Source organism: Calonectris borealis, chromosome 5, assembly GCF_964195595.1.
Source record: "Calonectris borealis chromosome 5, bCalBor7.hap1.2, whole genome shotgun sequence".
Taxonomy (NCBI): Eukaryota; Metazoa; Chordata; class Aves; order Procellariiformes; family Procellariidae; genus Calonectris; species Calonectris borealis.
The window spans coordinates 10,387,938-10,402,250 of NC_134316.1; the positions used below are offsets into that span (position 1 = coordinate 10,387,938).

General features: G+C 45.0%; 1 protein-coding gene across 1 annotated transcript in view; it reads right to left on the bottom strand.

Annotated features, from left to right (window-relative positions):
- The window catches only part of CEP170B (centrosomal protein 170B), a 58,829-nt gene that overhangs the window by 27,156 nt on the left and 17,360 nt on the right, over positions 1-14,313 (bottom strand). Inside the window, exons 4-7 of the mRNA XM_075150941.1 lie at positions 13,278-13,336; positions 11,801-11,939; positions 3,630-3,731; positions 2,033-2,509 (exon numbers count right to left, since the gene is read on the bottom strand). Of these exons, the coding sequence (XP_075007042.1) occupies positions 2,033-2,509; positions 3,630-3,731; positions 11,801-11,939; positions 13,278-13,336 (777 nt within the window). The remainder of the gene's footprint in view (positions 1-2,032; positions 2,510-3,629; positions 3,732-11,800; positions 11,940-13,277; positions 13,337-14,313) is intronic.

Here is a 14,313-nt window from a genome sequence, read left to right on the forward strand (position 1 = left end):
TTAGAATTTAATACAAGATCCATTCAACCCAGGAGTGAGTCCTCTGAAGAGTTTCCTAACACCCTCGTGAAGGAAGCCAGAAAACTTTGCATTGTACCCTGAGGGCTGATAAGCTTCATCTTTGGAAGGGAAAGTTCTTAAATTAAAGGGTCTTGGCTAAGAACTCTGCTGAATGCAAAATGGTGAGGACACAAGGAAAAACACCCACCATTCCCATGGATGCCCCAGCAGAACACCATGCACATCCCCTCAAGCTGCTAAGACCTGAACTCTCTAGTCTCGGTACCAGGCTTTACATTCACCACATTGTTCCTGAAAGTGAACAAATGTTACTAATAAACCCTGACGGTGGGCGTCTCTCATCCTGAAGACCCAAACCTGGTACGCAGCCAGCAGTAGCCTCCAAGACATCTTCAAAATTAGCCCTGCCAGACGAACATGTTACACAGCTATCGCAGATAAATGATACCCTGCCCTCTGCCAAAGCAGAGGTGGATAAACTCCTCAGGCCACCAACACTGCATGTTTTAATCAAATGTCCAAAGAGTTGATTTCTTGATATGCAAATTATGCATTAAATTACCTCAGCTTCTTTCCATACCTTATGGACTGTAAAGAGGCAAGTGCAGTCAGTCTAGTATTCCTGTGCATTGCTCAGGAAAATCCTAGGATGAGCAGCAGCTGCCTAACTCTCTAGTTTTCTCCAAGAGGAAAGAGCAAAACTACTGAAGCATATTTCTATCCCTGACAATGTTCTCCGGCAAGTCAACAAAATCCAGTACCACAATAACAAAAAAACCCCAACCCAAACCCCAAAACTCTCTACCACACACAGCAGACTGAAAATAAGATCCGAAATAACCAGGCAGGGCACCTCAACACTGTCCCTTATTGGGAAGAACTAGAAACAAGCAACGACAAAAAAACAGTTCAATTTCCATGTCATTCCAAACCACAAGGCTGGATACATAAGACCTTTTTGACCGTAGGGGCTCCTCAAAAAACTGTACACAAAACACCAAGTTGGAGGTGTAACAGGTAAAACTCTTCATATACGAGGAGGTTTTTTCCAACAAGGTCCAAGCAAATACTCCTTTAAGAGAAAACAAGGTATTGCTCTCATTTAAGAAAGACCTCAAGCACAAATAACCTTCAATATGACTTCATCAGTTAAAGTTGCAGTTCAAAACGATAGCTCTTCCAGTGGCCTGCAAGGCAGTGAGAATGCAGGAATCAGTAGTCTCCTCCTAGCTGTTCAGTGCATGGCCCAAGAGAGACATCCAAGCAAGCCCAAATCTTGCAAAATATATTCAAAGTCACATGAGAATCATGTGAGTCCCATCAGCTGCACTGAGAACTGGGCTCCAAACTGCACTTCAGACCTTTGAAAATCCCCAAAGAATTCCGTGCAGTGACACACTTAACAGGACACAGGTTTTTGGACAGAGCAGGATGTCAGAGAAGCTTTAGTTTAAGAGAAGAAACCTTCTTCTACCAGCACAATAATTTCCTTCGTTGCATATCGCAACTCTACCACCAGTCTCCGTGTCGGGACTTTTGGTCATCCGACCAAGTGACTCTGGTCATTACAGCCATCAGGATGATCACACTTAGCCTCTTCTGGACTACAGCTAAAAAGAAAAGTCATTCCTTCAGCTAGGAGAAGCCAAGCGAAGAAAATCCACTGAAATACCTATGTTTACCAGCCTGCCTGACCACATGAAATTTATTTTAGACATTTAAAAATCAAAATCCTTTTTTCAATCACTGTTACTACTGAGCTGGCATTATAGATGTAGAGGAACCAGACTGGAGTGTCCCTAGGCCAGCATCACACATGACTTCAGGGCCAGGTGAAGAGCCTGCCAGCCAGATTCAAAACCATTAACAGTCATTAAAGAAATATTCTTCATCTTGCAAATTCCGAGCAGAGATAATTAAGTCCAGTTCTCCTTGACAGGAGAAGGGTTTTCCCCCTTTATTATGCTGCATTCACATGGCCAACAGAGAACATGACAAGACATTCACTCACCTTTAAGCGTCCTCACATGAACTGGCAGGTCACTCTTTGTACTGTACACATCATCTCCTGGAGACTGCCGTCTCATCAAGCTTGGGTCATTCTGGACAAGCCAGTCAGCCACTTTGCTCTCTGCTGACATCACTTCTGTATGAGCTGGTTCTTTACTATACGGTCTTCTCTGTCTGAGCGAAAATTTAGTTACGTGGTCTTTTATCTTTATTTTACCGGGGGTACCATCATCAAATTCAATGGTGAAAGAGGCATGACTCTGCACAACAGGGGTTACTACAGCATCAACATCCTTTGTTGGGATCTCATGGACCTGTGTTTCTGGAGATTTTGATGGCTGCTGAAATTCTTTAGTTGGAATCTCAAAGTAACTTGGCTCTCTCCGGAAGGCAAACACAGACTGTTCTTGGGCATCTCTATAAGCAGAAATATTACCATTCAGTTCCTCTTCATGTTGGGTTATCTCTTTTGATCTTTCTACAAAAGGAAAAAAAAAGGCAAGAAAACCTTAAATTCACAAACATTAGCTGAAATGGGTTAAAAAAAAAATAAAAGTTCTCTTTTAGATAGCTTTGTACTCTGGCCTCATCACTGAAATCGGAGCTCACTGCACTGCTGCGGTCTGACCAACATTTGTTATATTCACTTTGTCCTTTCTTCCATTGCTCCCCAGAGAGCTGAGCACACACACATGCACTGTTGCATGTTTTGGCAGAACCTATGTGGTTGGTGGCATTTTAAGGTTTCTGTGTGCCTGGGCTGATGTGGAAGGAAGATAGCCTGTTTCACTTTGCTGAATTCACTCACATGCACACCTACTCAACCTTCTACAGTTCAAAGGAAAAGCTTGAGCATGCAAAGCTAATCACACATATGTTTTTGCTAGATCAACACCTAATTCTGTAACATCACCAAAGATAAAACCACATTTTGTCAGTGTAACCCAAACTTCTTGGCTAGAGGGTCACTTACTTTATTTCAACCTCTTGGGAGGGCTGCTAATCACAACCCCTGTCTGCTAGAAAAGAGATACACTGCACATGCATCGAAATAAAAAAAACTTCATATGTGTGGTAGAAGCATCAGGTTTACTGCACAAATGAAAAAAGATGCATCTTCCATGCATACAGATTCACAACAACAGGAACAGTAAGACTAAATGGCTTCCAAGTATGATGAGGTGAGAAACAGATTGCTTCTACATCAATCAAATCCAGTCAATGCATCAGCTCTTAAAGTGCCTCTTAGGTAGGAAACTCCTGGGAGACACAGTGCATGGTGTATTCAGGTGGGCTGTATACGATCACAGATACAGCACTGCTGTTTAACTAGGTTCCAAGCAAGCTTAGCGAGGCCTTTCTCATACATACTGAATTATTCCACAACTGCCATTTCTAACATTCAAATATTTAAGGGGAAACATTTTAGTTTTCCCCTATTCTGGTTTCATTGGCAGCAATCTACACATAGGAACGTGCAAATACGAGTACAAAAAAAGTGGTAATTACAGGCTTCAAAGAGTAAAGATCAAAAGTGTGCAGAAATTTTGTGCACACCCCCCCCCACATCTTCTCCCACCCCAAATCACCTCCATTACCTGAGTAATGTTCCTCTTGCCTTCTGTCCTCTTTGTTATTTGCATCATCTTCCCCCCACCAGGAGGGCTGCCCATAAAGAGGGGTGCGGTAAGTACTGGTCTCTAGGAAGAGGATAAGCAAATACTTTTACACAGAAAATATCAATCTGCCAGGTTCACAGAAGTCAACCACATGCCAAAAAGGGAAAAACCGCAGGGTCAGATGAGATCACGTACCTGTTACATTGCAGTTATAACAACAGCAAATTATACATAATAATGAGTATGTTCAGGCTTTTCTTTTTTTCCCCTCTTTTTTCTTTTTTACATTCTGCTGCAAGATGCTGACGCCACCTCCCTTTGCTGTCTTTCATAGCTGCGTTTCCCAAATACTGACTTTTCTCCCTCTCTAGCCTCATTATTCACAGGAAGTGGAAGATTTTTGGCAGGACAGACTGCAAAATGCCAATCACAAAACGCCAACCACAAAATTGTCTGCAACTCACCTGCAATTCAGGTGAAAATCGGACTTTTGCCCTGATTGTAACTGGGAAGACTTTAGCTCTGGCCTTTCTTGCCCCACCACATACTCAGATGCTGTGAGGCCAGGCATTTTTTCCAACTATTCACCACTCCCACTCTAAGTGACACACATACAACAACAGGAAATTCTTGAAGCGTTACAAATTTAGGCAAAATGGTAAAACCATCGCCTTACACATACATAAAAAAGCAGTAAACTCTTGCTCTCAAAAGCTTAAAGTAAACCAAGTGGATTCCAGAGTCACCACAGGACAGAGGTTTTTCTCATGAAGAAGCTTCTCCTAAAAGAGCCAGACTTTTATCGTTTTCTCTGCTCAGAGAGGACTCACTGCAAGATCAGGGCTTCGTTGCAACAACTGGTACCCAAAGGAGCTGATCCACTGCTTCTCATTTTGTCTCCCACAAAACAAGATTGTGTTTCGGCAGTGCCTTGGGCTGCTGCTGTTTATGCAACAAGTAAAAAGAATATACCTCAATTTACCTGTGGTATAGTTATTATTATTATGTTTTTATAATAGTTTAAGAGAAGTAAATGAAGTAGCTTTTGTTCTGTCATCTAGAGGTGATAGAGACACAAGGATAGGTCAGGGGCTGAGGTTAAGCTCCAGCTTTGTTAACTGCTTCTGCCTCTACCCGTAACAACCATCAGCACACGCTTTACCAGGCACGTCTTAAACCCTGGCTCCAGCTACAGAGCCGTAGTCAAGCTTCTACCGCCAGCTGCTGCTCGCTCAGCTTGTGGTTTTAAAACCACACGCTGCTCTGTAAAGCAGCCCTCAAACAGCTCTGCAATTTTGCATTCCCTACTTTAATAGGGACGTGACAGAAAGTAGTCATTCGCATAAGGAAAGTCGGGAGAGGAAGGGATATTAAACAATACAAAGAAAAAAAGAAGGGTGATTTTATGCTGCTGTTTCTAAAGCTACACAGACCCAATGGCCACTACTTCAGATGGATTTTTCTAGAATAATTCCAGAGATATATAAGCTCATACATTGACAGTCCATAGGCAAAAATTTTGCTTTACAGATGCAGCCCATAGGCCCTTCTCGAGAGATCATCTTTGTGTTTCAAAATTAACCATGCTGCCCACCTTCACACTGAGGATCAAAAGAGGCTGAAAGTATTACTCTCTGCCTAGAGTGCATGGAAGATAAACTGTATTCCCATTATGTAGGCTGCCTTTGAAAGTTCAAAGGAGGAAGCATTTCTCACCATGAATAAATTGGAATTGCCAAGCAATACGTTTCATAACCGAGGATGGGTAAACCACTCAAGGGAGGGGGGAGAAAAAAACCTGTTCACAAGCTTGTCAATGAACAGAGGCGCCCAAATGTAGGTTTTGGTCTCTGCTAGGCTGAGGCCTTCTGTCACACAGCCTAGCAGAAACCTACCACCCTCTCTTCATGCCATGACTTCCCACTAGACCGCCACCCCAACCACGCAGGATCTGCTCTACCATTGTCAGGCACTTCTTTTAGGCACACACTGCAATGGATTATCACCCTCTGAAGTACAGTATTAATCTTAGGGTTGATGACCAAGAGGCAGGCAGGGCCGGGAGAAGGAGAACAACACTCTGGGTGATGGACAAATCCACTAACAGCCAGCTATGTCTGGGGTAACTCATGCCTAAAGGTCCGTGGGGCACAGTGAAGGGCTCAATCCTGAAGGAACACATGAGATTTTGGATAGTCTCAGGTTAATATGATCAATTCTGAAAGCTCATCAGTGGTTTATTTTAAGTTGCCAGTGGAACAAATCCTGAGCATACTACTCTACAGATGAAATGTAAAGACCATCTTGCACTTGACTCTTGTACAAGCAGCATCATTCCCAAGCATGGGTGCTGTTACTGCTTGCACCTTGCAAGGAGTTGCGTCATTACAGCTCGTCTCTCCAGCACATCCCAGCCCCTCACAGGATCACAAAGGCCCCCTAGTCTAGAAGATTCCAGTTATCTGTTCCGAGAAAATTTTGTTTCCAAACGGGCAGAAGTGAGCTAAGAGAGCTCACATCCATCCTGCAGGACAGACTTCTTCGCAGAAGTAGCTCCAGCCCCAAGATCTGTGTCCCATCTGCGTACCTGGACACGCTTTGTCCCCCAGGAGCTCTTCTGCTACAGGGAAAATGCAGCTAGGGGAGCAAGTCAACATTAGTCAGACTTTTCTGTTGATGGGAACTTTGGGATTACAGAAAAAGCTGAAGGAAAAAAAGGATTTATAAAGAATAATGAGCCAGTTCCTCTGCCTTCTCAGGTTTCCCCCTCTACCCTAAAGAGCCCAAAGAGAAGCGTGGAAATTCCCCAAATTCCCCTTCTAACAAAAGCTAGCACAAAGCCAAAACCCCAGGGCACGTCAAGGAGCACCTACAGAGAGCACATCAGATTGGGCAGAGTGCACCCAGCTGCGGCTGAAAGGGTGGGAGCCGCTCCGTTGCACTCGCTGCATGGCGGCAGAAGGTCCCTCCTGGGGCATGACACAGAGCTCTCATGGCCCCACCTGCAACACTCTGTTACAGCGTGTGTAACACATCTGCTCACTTCTGTGGGGCTTTTTTCATTTCTTCCCTCTCCCAGCCTCCACAATAAACTGGATCTTCATTCTAAGACTGCAAAAAGCACAGATGGGAAGCTGAGGAGTCAGTATTGGGGGACAGTTTCAATATTTTAAGAGCAATTAATGTTTCCACTGAGCCTTTATATTAATTCGCATTTTGGATAACATTATCAAGTGACACAGACACCCTCATTCTCGGCTACTGCTGAAAGTGGCCAGATCCTGAGCCAGAGTAAAATTTCCCTGACTTCGGAAGAGCTACATGAATTTGCTGCCCTGCTCATGTCAAAAGCTTCTGTCCCTTCTAATTTGCCAGCACAACCAACCTGACGCCTCTCTCCACTCCAGCCCTAACACAACAATATCATATAAAAAGGGGAAGGGAAAAAAAGAGCACGATAGGAAGGCAGCTAAACCAGATGGCTGTGACAGAAGCGGGCCAGGGAGCAGCTACATATGCAGTTGTGCCGGGGGCTTTGCTCTTCGACAGCTGGGATGCATTTTGGGTACAGCCTCAACCTGGACCTGCAGCATCCAGAGCAGCGCGTCTGCCTGTGTCCCAAGACAGGCACACCACCCTGAAGCCACCACCTGCCTGTTATATTTCAGTGTAAGATGGAAGCTCTCGCAAGAGCAGAGAGACTCGGGGCTTGCCTGAGTCAGCGGTGAAGCGAGGAACACCAATGAAAACTAACTGCTCAGTCATTGTAATGACATGAGACTTCCTCCAATTGATGGCAGCTCGTTACCACCTCTCTCCACTCCGTGCCAGGCTGCCCAGATGGTGCAAATTCATTTAGACATATTTCTTGGCTCATGAATTCAGGCAGACAGCCTGAAAACCATCCTTTCAGATAACTGAATTGAGGTCAGCACAAACATTCAGCCAGATAAATACTGAGCTACCAGTGACAGTGTAATACAGGGAAGACCACTGACATACACATGTTCTGCTCCTGGATTTCAGTCTTTGGGGCAGTCACTCAAAAGGAAAAATGAAGGCTATTTTAGCGCAGAACAAGGGAGGTCCATTTGTTTAACAAGTCTGGCAAGAACGTGGCCTGTTAAATTAATACAGAACTATTGATCACCTGAAGGACAGGCACCACAACGACAGAAAAAGCGATGTGTCAATACAAAGGATGTATTTATGGAGAAATGAATCACACAGAACACCACAAGGGCAGGACCAAAAATACAGTCCAGATGATGAAAGGGAAAGGAGAAAGCCTGCGTTAATGCTGCTTTCTATCAGCGAGTGGGCAGAACAGCTTTCATGACGAGCACACAGCTCCCACCGCAGACGGGTCTGATTTCCCTTGAAGGCGTTCCTTGTGGTCGGGACAGAACTGAGGGCTGCGCTTCACCCAGGTCCTCGCAAAGAGGTCTCTCAAACCGTCACAAGAGAGAGACAGACAGCAACGGCAAATTTCTTTGCTGACAGAAGCACACGCAGCTTTGAAGCTGTCTACAGCAAGTCATAACAAAAGCATGAGAAATCCAGCTTGCTTTAAGTCAAACTGTTTTTGATTCATTATTAATAACAATAAAGTCCATCTTCAGAAGATGCAGAGTAGGCTTCTTACGGCAGAGGCCTTGGAAAAAAAAAAAAGATGATCTAGCCATAACATTTTAAAATTAATTCCTTACATCTCTGCTTTTTAACTCCTCTCCAAAATAGAGAATTCGGACCAAGTAGGAATAACCATAAAGCAATTCTCTGACTCTTTGCTGCAGTATTTATTTCACATGTACATGGCAGACCTAAATCCTGGTGTGAAATCCTGTACCTGCTGTGAACATACACAGATCCCAGAGGCTTTCAAATCAGGCTGATAATCACAAATTTATTTGTATCAATTACACGGTCAAACCTTTAACATGCTGCAGGTACCACCACCCTAGCTCAGATACACCACCACCACTCCTCTAAATTAAAGGCTCGGGTAGAGCTGTGCGTCTAAATAGCTATTACCATGATCTCATGGGGAAAGCAGCCAAAGACCATGGAAACCACTTCACAACTGGGCACAATTCCCATTGCCTCCGTCCACGCTGCCTGCTGACCTCAGCCCTGGACACCAACAAGACTTTCAAGTTGGCCACTCTGTTGAGAGGACTCCCTAATGACACTGACGCTAACCCGGCAAGCGAGCCTATTTCACAGATCCCAGGAGAAGCTCAAGTCCTGCTCCTGCAGTCAGTGATGCCCATTTCAGCTGGACACTGCGGGCAGCCTCCATCCCTGGAAACCTGCCGCAGTTATTCAGAGGTTAGTCATCAGATTTGGCATTATCTAGTGCCATCAGTCTAGATAGCCTAGTGAGGGCTTTAAAAAAAAAAAATTACGATCAGCCTGAGGATTAACTATGCGCTGAGAACAGAAGACCACAAAGTAGCTTATCTCATCCAGTACCTCAACTCAGGTAGCAGCAGATGGGGATCGTGACAGTCTTAAAATCTGCTCAATTCAAGGCTGTACCTGGCCTCTTGATCACTTCAGGCTTTTAAACATGAGAGCTGATGGCTATTTTTAGCATTAACTAGCTGAACTGTGGGCACTTTTCTTATTCATATCCACATCCAACCCACGGGGCTTACCAAGCTCCTTGCCTCAAACATTGCACAAAGACGGATGATTTTCTGCTTACAGGCAACATACACCCAAAAGCTGCAAGTTCAACAGCATAAAGACTAAACGGCTGAGCTGTTTCCCATTCACTCCGCTGGATCTCTTTATCCTCAGCCCCTCACCTCCTCCCATTTCTAAGCAGCTCTAATTGTTCACATTGTTTTGTTAAACCTTTTCCTTGAAAGCTTGCATTCCCTCTGCCTCTTTTCCACCCGGGCCCTGGGAAGCGATCCTTCTCTAAAGGCTTTTGTCACCCCAGACCTTGCTTTAATTAGTCAATGCAAATTCCTAAATACCTACGGGCTTAGCAAAACAGCTCTTTCCCCAAAGCCTCTTTCTGCTGCCACTAAGCAAGCCCACTCCCGGTAAGAATACTACATTCTTCTCTCCACTAATCATTTTAAATTGCTGCCACTCCTCCAAGCAACCAAGGAGAAACTGTGCATGTGTGCAGCTGAAGACAAGGTGAGTTAGTCAGATCGCAGATGAAAAAGGGACCCACAGATCGTTCTGTTCATGTGACAGAGATACTTTTTGGAGAGTGAGGTGCTGATTTAAAGCTCAAACTTCCTTCCTTGCTTCCACAGGCTTCAGTCCAATCCAGCAAAATACTTCCAACCAAAAGTCCTGAATTCCTCCATCTTTCAGTGGGGTTAGCAGCAGTTCACAGATTTTTTTCATCTCTGTCCGTCAGTCCCACTGCACGTGAAATACTTCAGCACTGGCCCCCAATAAGTTCTCACAGCCCTTTTTGCCTTAGACCTATGGTCTGTGCCCACTAACGATGACAGAAATGTAATGCAGGTCTGCGAACCATACGCTAGAGAAATGGGTCACCTTGCTGAAGAGTCACTCAATGTCCTGACTTTGAAGATGTTCCAAATATCAATCACTTACGCTATGTAGGTTAAAACCAACCAGTGTGTATTTTGGAAGGTGGTAAGAATAAAAATGAGAATGTTCATGCAACCAGGCAGCAGCAAACACAAACTAGTTCCAGTTACTGGCAAACTGGCCCAGTTACTGACAATGCTTTTCAAGAACCCCGTGCCCCTTGCCAGGCAGCTGGAGAGCTCTCCCTCCGGTGAGGTTCACCTCTTCTCACCCTCCGCAGTGTCACGGTTAATCATCACCAACTTCATCCCTTTAACCGCACGCTTGTGAGGCAAAGTCACAAACATCACATCCATGGGGGAGGGCAACACACAGACACAGCTGAAGGAACACAAAGAAAGGTTTCACGGTGTGGAAAACGGGAGTTGGGCATACGGGTGCGTGTGCATGTGCTTCCACACACAGTTGGCAGCAACAACGAGACCAGGGAGAAAAATTATGCTGGTTTAGTACACTGTGTCAGCTTAGAGGGATTTTCATACAGACAATACATAGGAGATTAAGGTCAGCCGACCCACTACAATTAGTTATCAGGAAACCTTAACGGATTTACCCAAAGTTGTACACATTTCTGCTGTATCTATGTCTAGGTCACCTCGCCCAAGGTGCTGTCTCACTCTTTTACTTGCCCACTCTCTTCCCTCCATTCACCTCGCTGCTCCTTCCTCCAACAGACCCAGTGGGCAGTCTCTCTGCTAACCCTAAAGCTTCCCAATCGCTCTGCCATCCTGGTGCCACAAGACCACCACTGGCACCACAGTCATCTGTCACTGGGATGCTTTAAAACTGTATTTGTTTCTCCCATGCATCATCAAGCTCTAGAAGGCCACCAACTGATATCTGAGCAGAACAGGGGAGAGACCTGCCAGGGTAGTACGTACAGGAGGTACGAAGTTGGGTGAGACAAGACTGCTGGGGAGATCTTGGCCCACCATGATGGGAAACAGGGAGGAAGCAAGTTTGACAAAGGGGCTTTAAAGGAAGGCAGCAGTGGGTAAAGAAACGGAGAACAGAAGGGATTTTTCAAATGGAAAAGGTTTGCAGCTGGGGAACAGTGAACCTGAAGGAAACGTTTCCCTGTTTGGCAGTCAGTTTCAATCCCACATATTGGCACATTAGGAAATACAGCCATTTAAGACCATACAGCACTTTTTGAAAGAAATGGCTTGTTGCTTCTTTGCCTGCCTGCCTGCCAGCACCACGCCACAGCAGCCATATATTTTCTACACTGAGTCACCGTCTCTGTTCAAACACCAGCTCACGATTAGGAAATTAAAAATAGACCAGACAGGTGCCAAAGAACTTACCAAACCTGCTCAGCCCACAGGTTCTCCAGCACACACACGGCGACAAGGCATGCGTGAGCCATCACACCAGCTGATTTTTTTTGGAGGCTGAATCTCCAAAAACTGAGAGTCTGGAATACTCAGAGGTTTAGAAAGATGACCCTTCTGGAGCTGCTCCTAGATGCAACCCACGAGACCTACCGTCCGAATCATGACCCAGTGCAGGGCTCAAGCTACACTTTGTTCTGAATCTTGATTAACTGGTTCCCAAGCAAGTACCTGTAATTGCTTTCCTCTCTCCTTTCTCCAGCTTTGCTTGTGGGGACTCAGTGTAGACACCGTGCTCCATGGGCTGCTCCGCCCTCTTCATTGCCGTGCCTTTGTAATTCATCTGAAGTTGGCTAGTGTATTTCTCGTGCTGCAGAGACACAAGCAACAATTGCAGGCTGCCCGTGCGATCTGTGTGCTAGCCCATGGAAAACAAAAACCACCCTTGCCCGCAAACGGATCACATAAAGGCAAATACTGCAGCTATGTTCTGCAACAAAAAGAAAGCACACCTGAGTAGAGGCTACAGAACAGGAGAAATGCCAGCTGAGAGGCTTTCAAATACCCCATTTGGAAGACATTAAGTGACAATTCTAGTCCAGGAGAAGGTCACTGTGACTTAGCGCTGCAAAATAGCTAATTAGGAAACCCTTTAACGAATAAATTGAGAAGAATCAGAACTTAGGCCATTTTCCATTCAGGATTCAAATCCTCAAATCCCCTTTGCTCTTAAAACAACATTATAAATTCTTTCAGGGCGCTCACCTGCATTATCTCAGTTTTTCAGCAAAAGCAATTAAAATATATTTTAATTATTTCTCTCCAAACCCTCTCTCCAGCTAGGAAAGTGATTCTGCCTTAAAACAGGCTCCACATTAACATAGCAAACGAGCTATTTAAAAGTGGGTTTATTACAAGTAAATTAATAAAAGGGTGTACCCATCCAGATTACCGCTGAGTAAGTTCAATGAATCATTTGCCCAATTCTAGCTGTTACATTTCCGATCCTCTCCAAATCCTAAACATGGAACCAGGGCTAAGAAGACAGTATCTGCTAGCCAAGAGGTGATGCTTGGCACTGATAGCCCAGTCCCTCAGCTGAACATGACAGCTGTCTTGCCTAGAGGGGGTTGCTTTTCTGCCTTAGATAAGAGTATGCTTGAATATTTCATACCTGCTACTGAGCTCTTTGTTTAAAAAACACCTCACTCATAAGAGGACTGCTCAGTAAGTAAAAATTGGGAGCTTGAAGGCAAAAATGAGATGATATACAGGAATAAATTAAGCAAACTTTAGCCTGCTGGAGGAAGTGTGATGGAGCTGGCCTAAGTCACCATGCTCAGAAAAAGGCATCTGCACTGCACTTCTGGGAGGGAACAAGTTCTGCTGTGCTTCACTCAAAAGCTAATGTGCTGACTGTTCTTTAATACATTACAGCTTTAGTAACCTTTTTTGTTGGCAGTCACGAAATCATAAATAACTTTATCTACATGTTAGCACAGGGATAAGAGAGATCACAGCAGAGATAACTGGGAAATGTATCTCTCCTCAAAGGAAGGTTTTACTAAGTCCCAATCCAAGTAGAGCCTCACATTGTGGAACATTTCACTGCCGTCAAGAGTATTTTAATATTTCAGTGTGCTTGACCATTACTAGAGCCCTTCAAAAATTTTTTTTCACAAATGCACCTGCACCCAGACACCCTTACCTTTAATGCTTCTTCTGGGACTTTGTGTTGAATTTGTTCCAGGACGTACATGTTCGAATGTACAGAACTTGTTAAGGAAATGGCAAAGGAATTGGGTGGACAGAGAAATCTAGCATTTAGTCATGGAAAGAAAACAAGATCATAAAACCAGAGAAGCTTAAAATACGCAGGGTAGTAGAAGTTGCCTGCACTGTATCCCACCACGGTCTTTGTCACGCATGTTTTTCACGAGAGCATGCAATCACATCTGCTGGCCAGACCCATGCCAACTGAAGGGCAACAGACAAGGGGAGCAGGGCAGGAGAAGCTTGGGGGAACACTAGCAGCTCCGTGCAGGACCCAGGGGAGCAACCAGAGCCCTGACTCAACTCACACCCTGCTCCTCTCCACCCGGCTGGCAGCTCCAGGCAGACCACTCTCTCCCCATGGTGCCCTGGCCAAGATGGGGCAATCTCGCGTTCTGGACAAGGGAACAGTAGAATTCAGCTCCCTGCAGGGATGCCTGGGACTATGGTGCTCTCTTGCTCTGACAAGGCCTTTCAGCCACTGCAGTTTCCTGGACGAAAAGTAAATCAGGTCATGAGCTGCTGTGACCTCTTAGGAAGGCAGGCATTCAACATGGTTGAGCCTAGGCAATAATCCTCAGCAACACTGCATTAGGGGGAGGGGAAAAAAAAAAAAAAAAAAAAAAGGAAGCATCTGGCAATGTCATCATGAACAACCCAATCAGCACAGCACAGAGCAAAGGGGAGGAAAAAGGAAAGATGGAAAATGTTAAGACTAAAAATAAACCAAGTGATACTGGCATGGCAGGGAAACTCTGCACAGGCTGTGAGTGAAACTGTAAATGGAAAAGAGACATTGCTCTTATGCAACAGCACACAGCTGACTCGGAGACCTCAGGAGATGCTGCCATCCACACCGAGCTGAACGCAGTACGCACAGAAAGCACTGCTAAAGAGAGTGGTACTGAAGCAGCAAAGGAGAGGAAGAGACTGTAACTGCCATAGCAACTATGCTGAAGTAAAAAGATGAC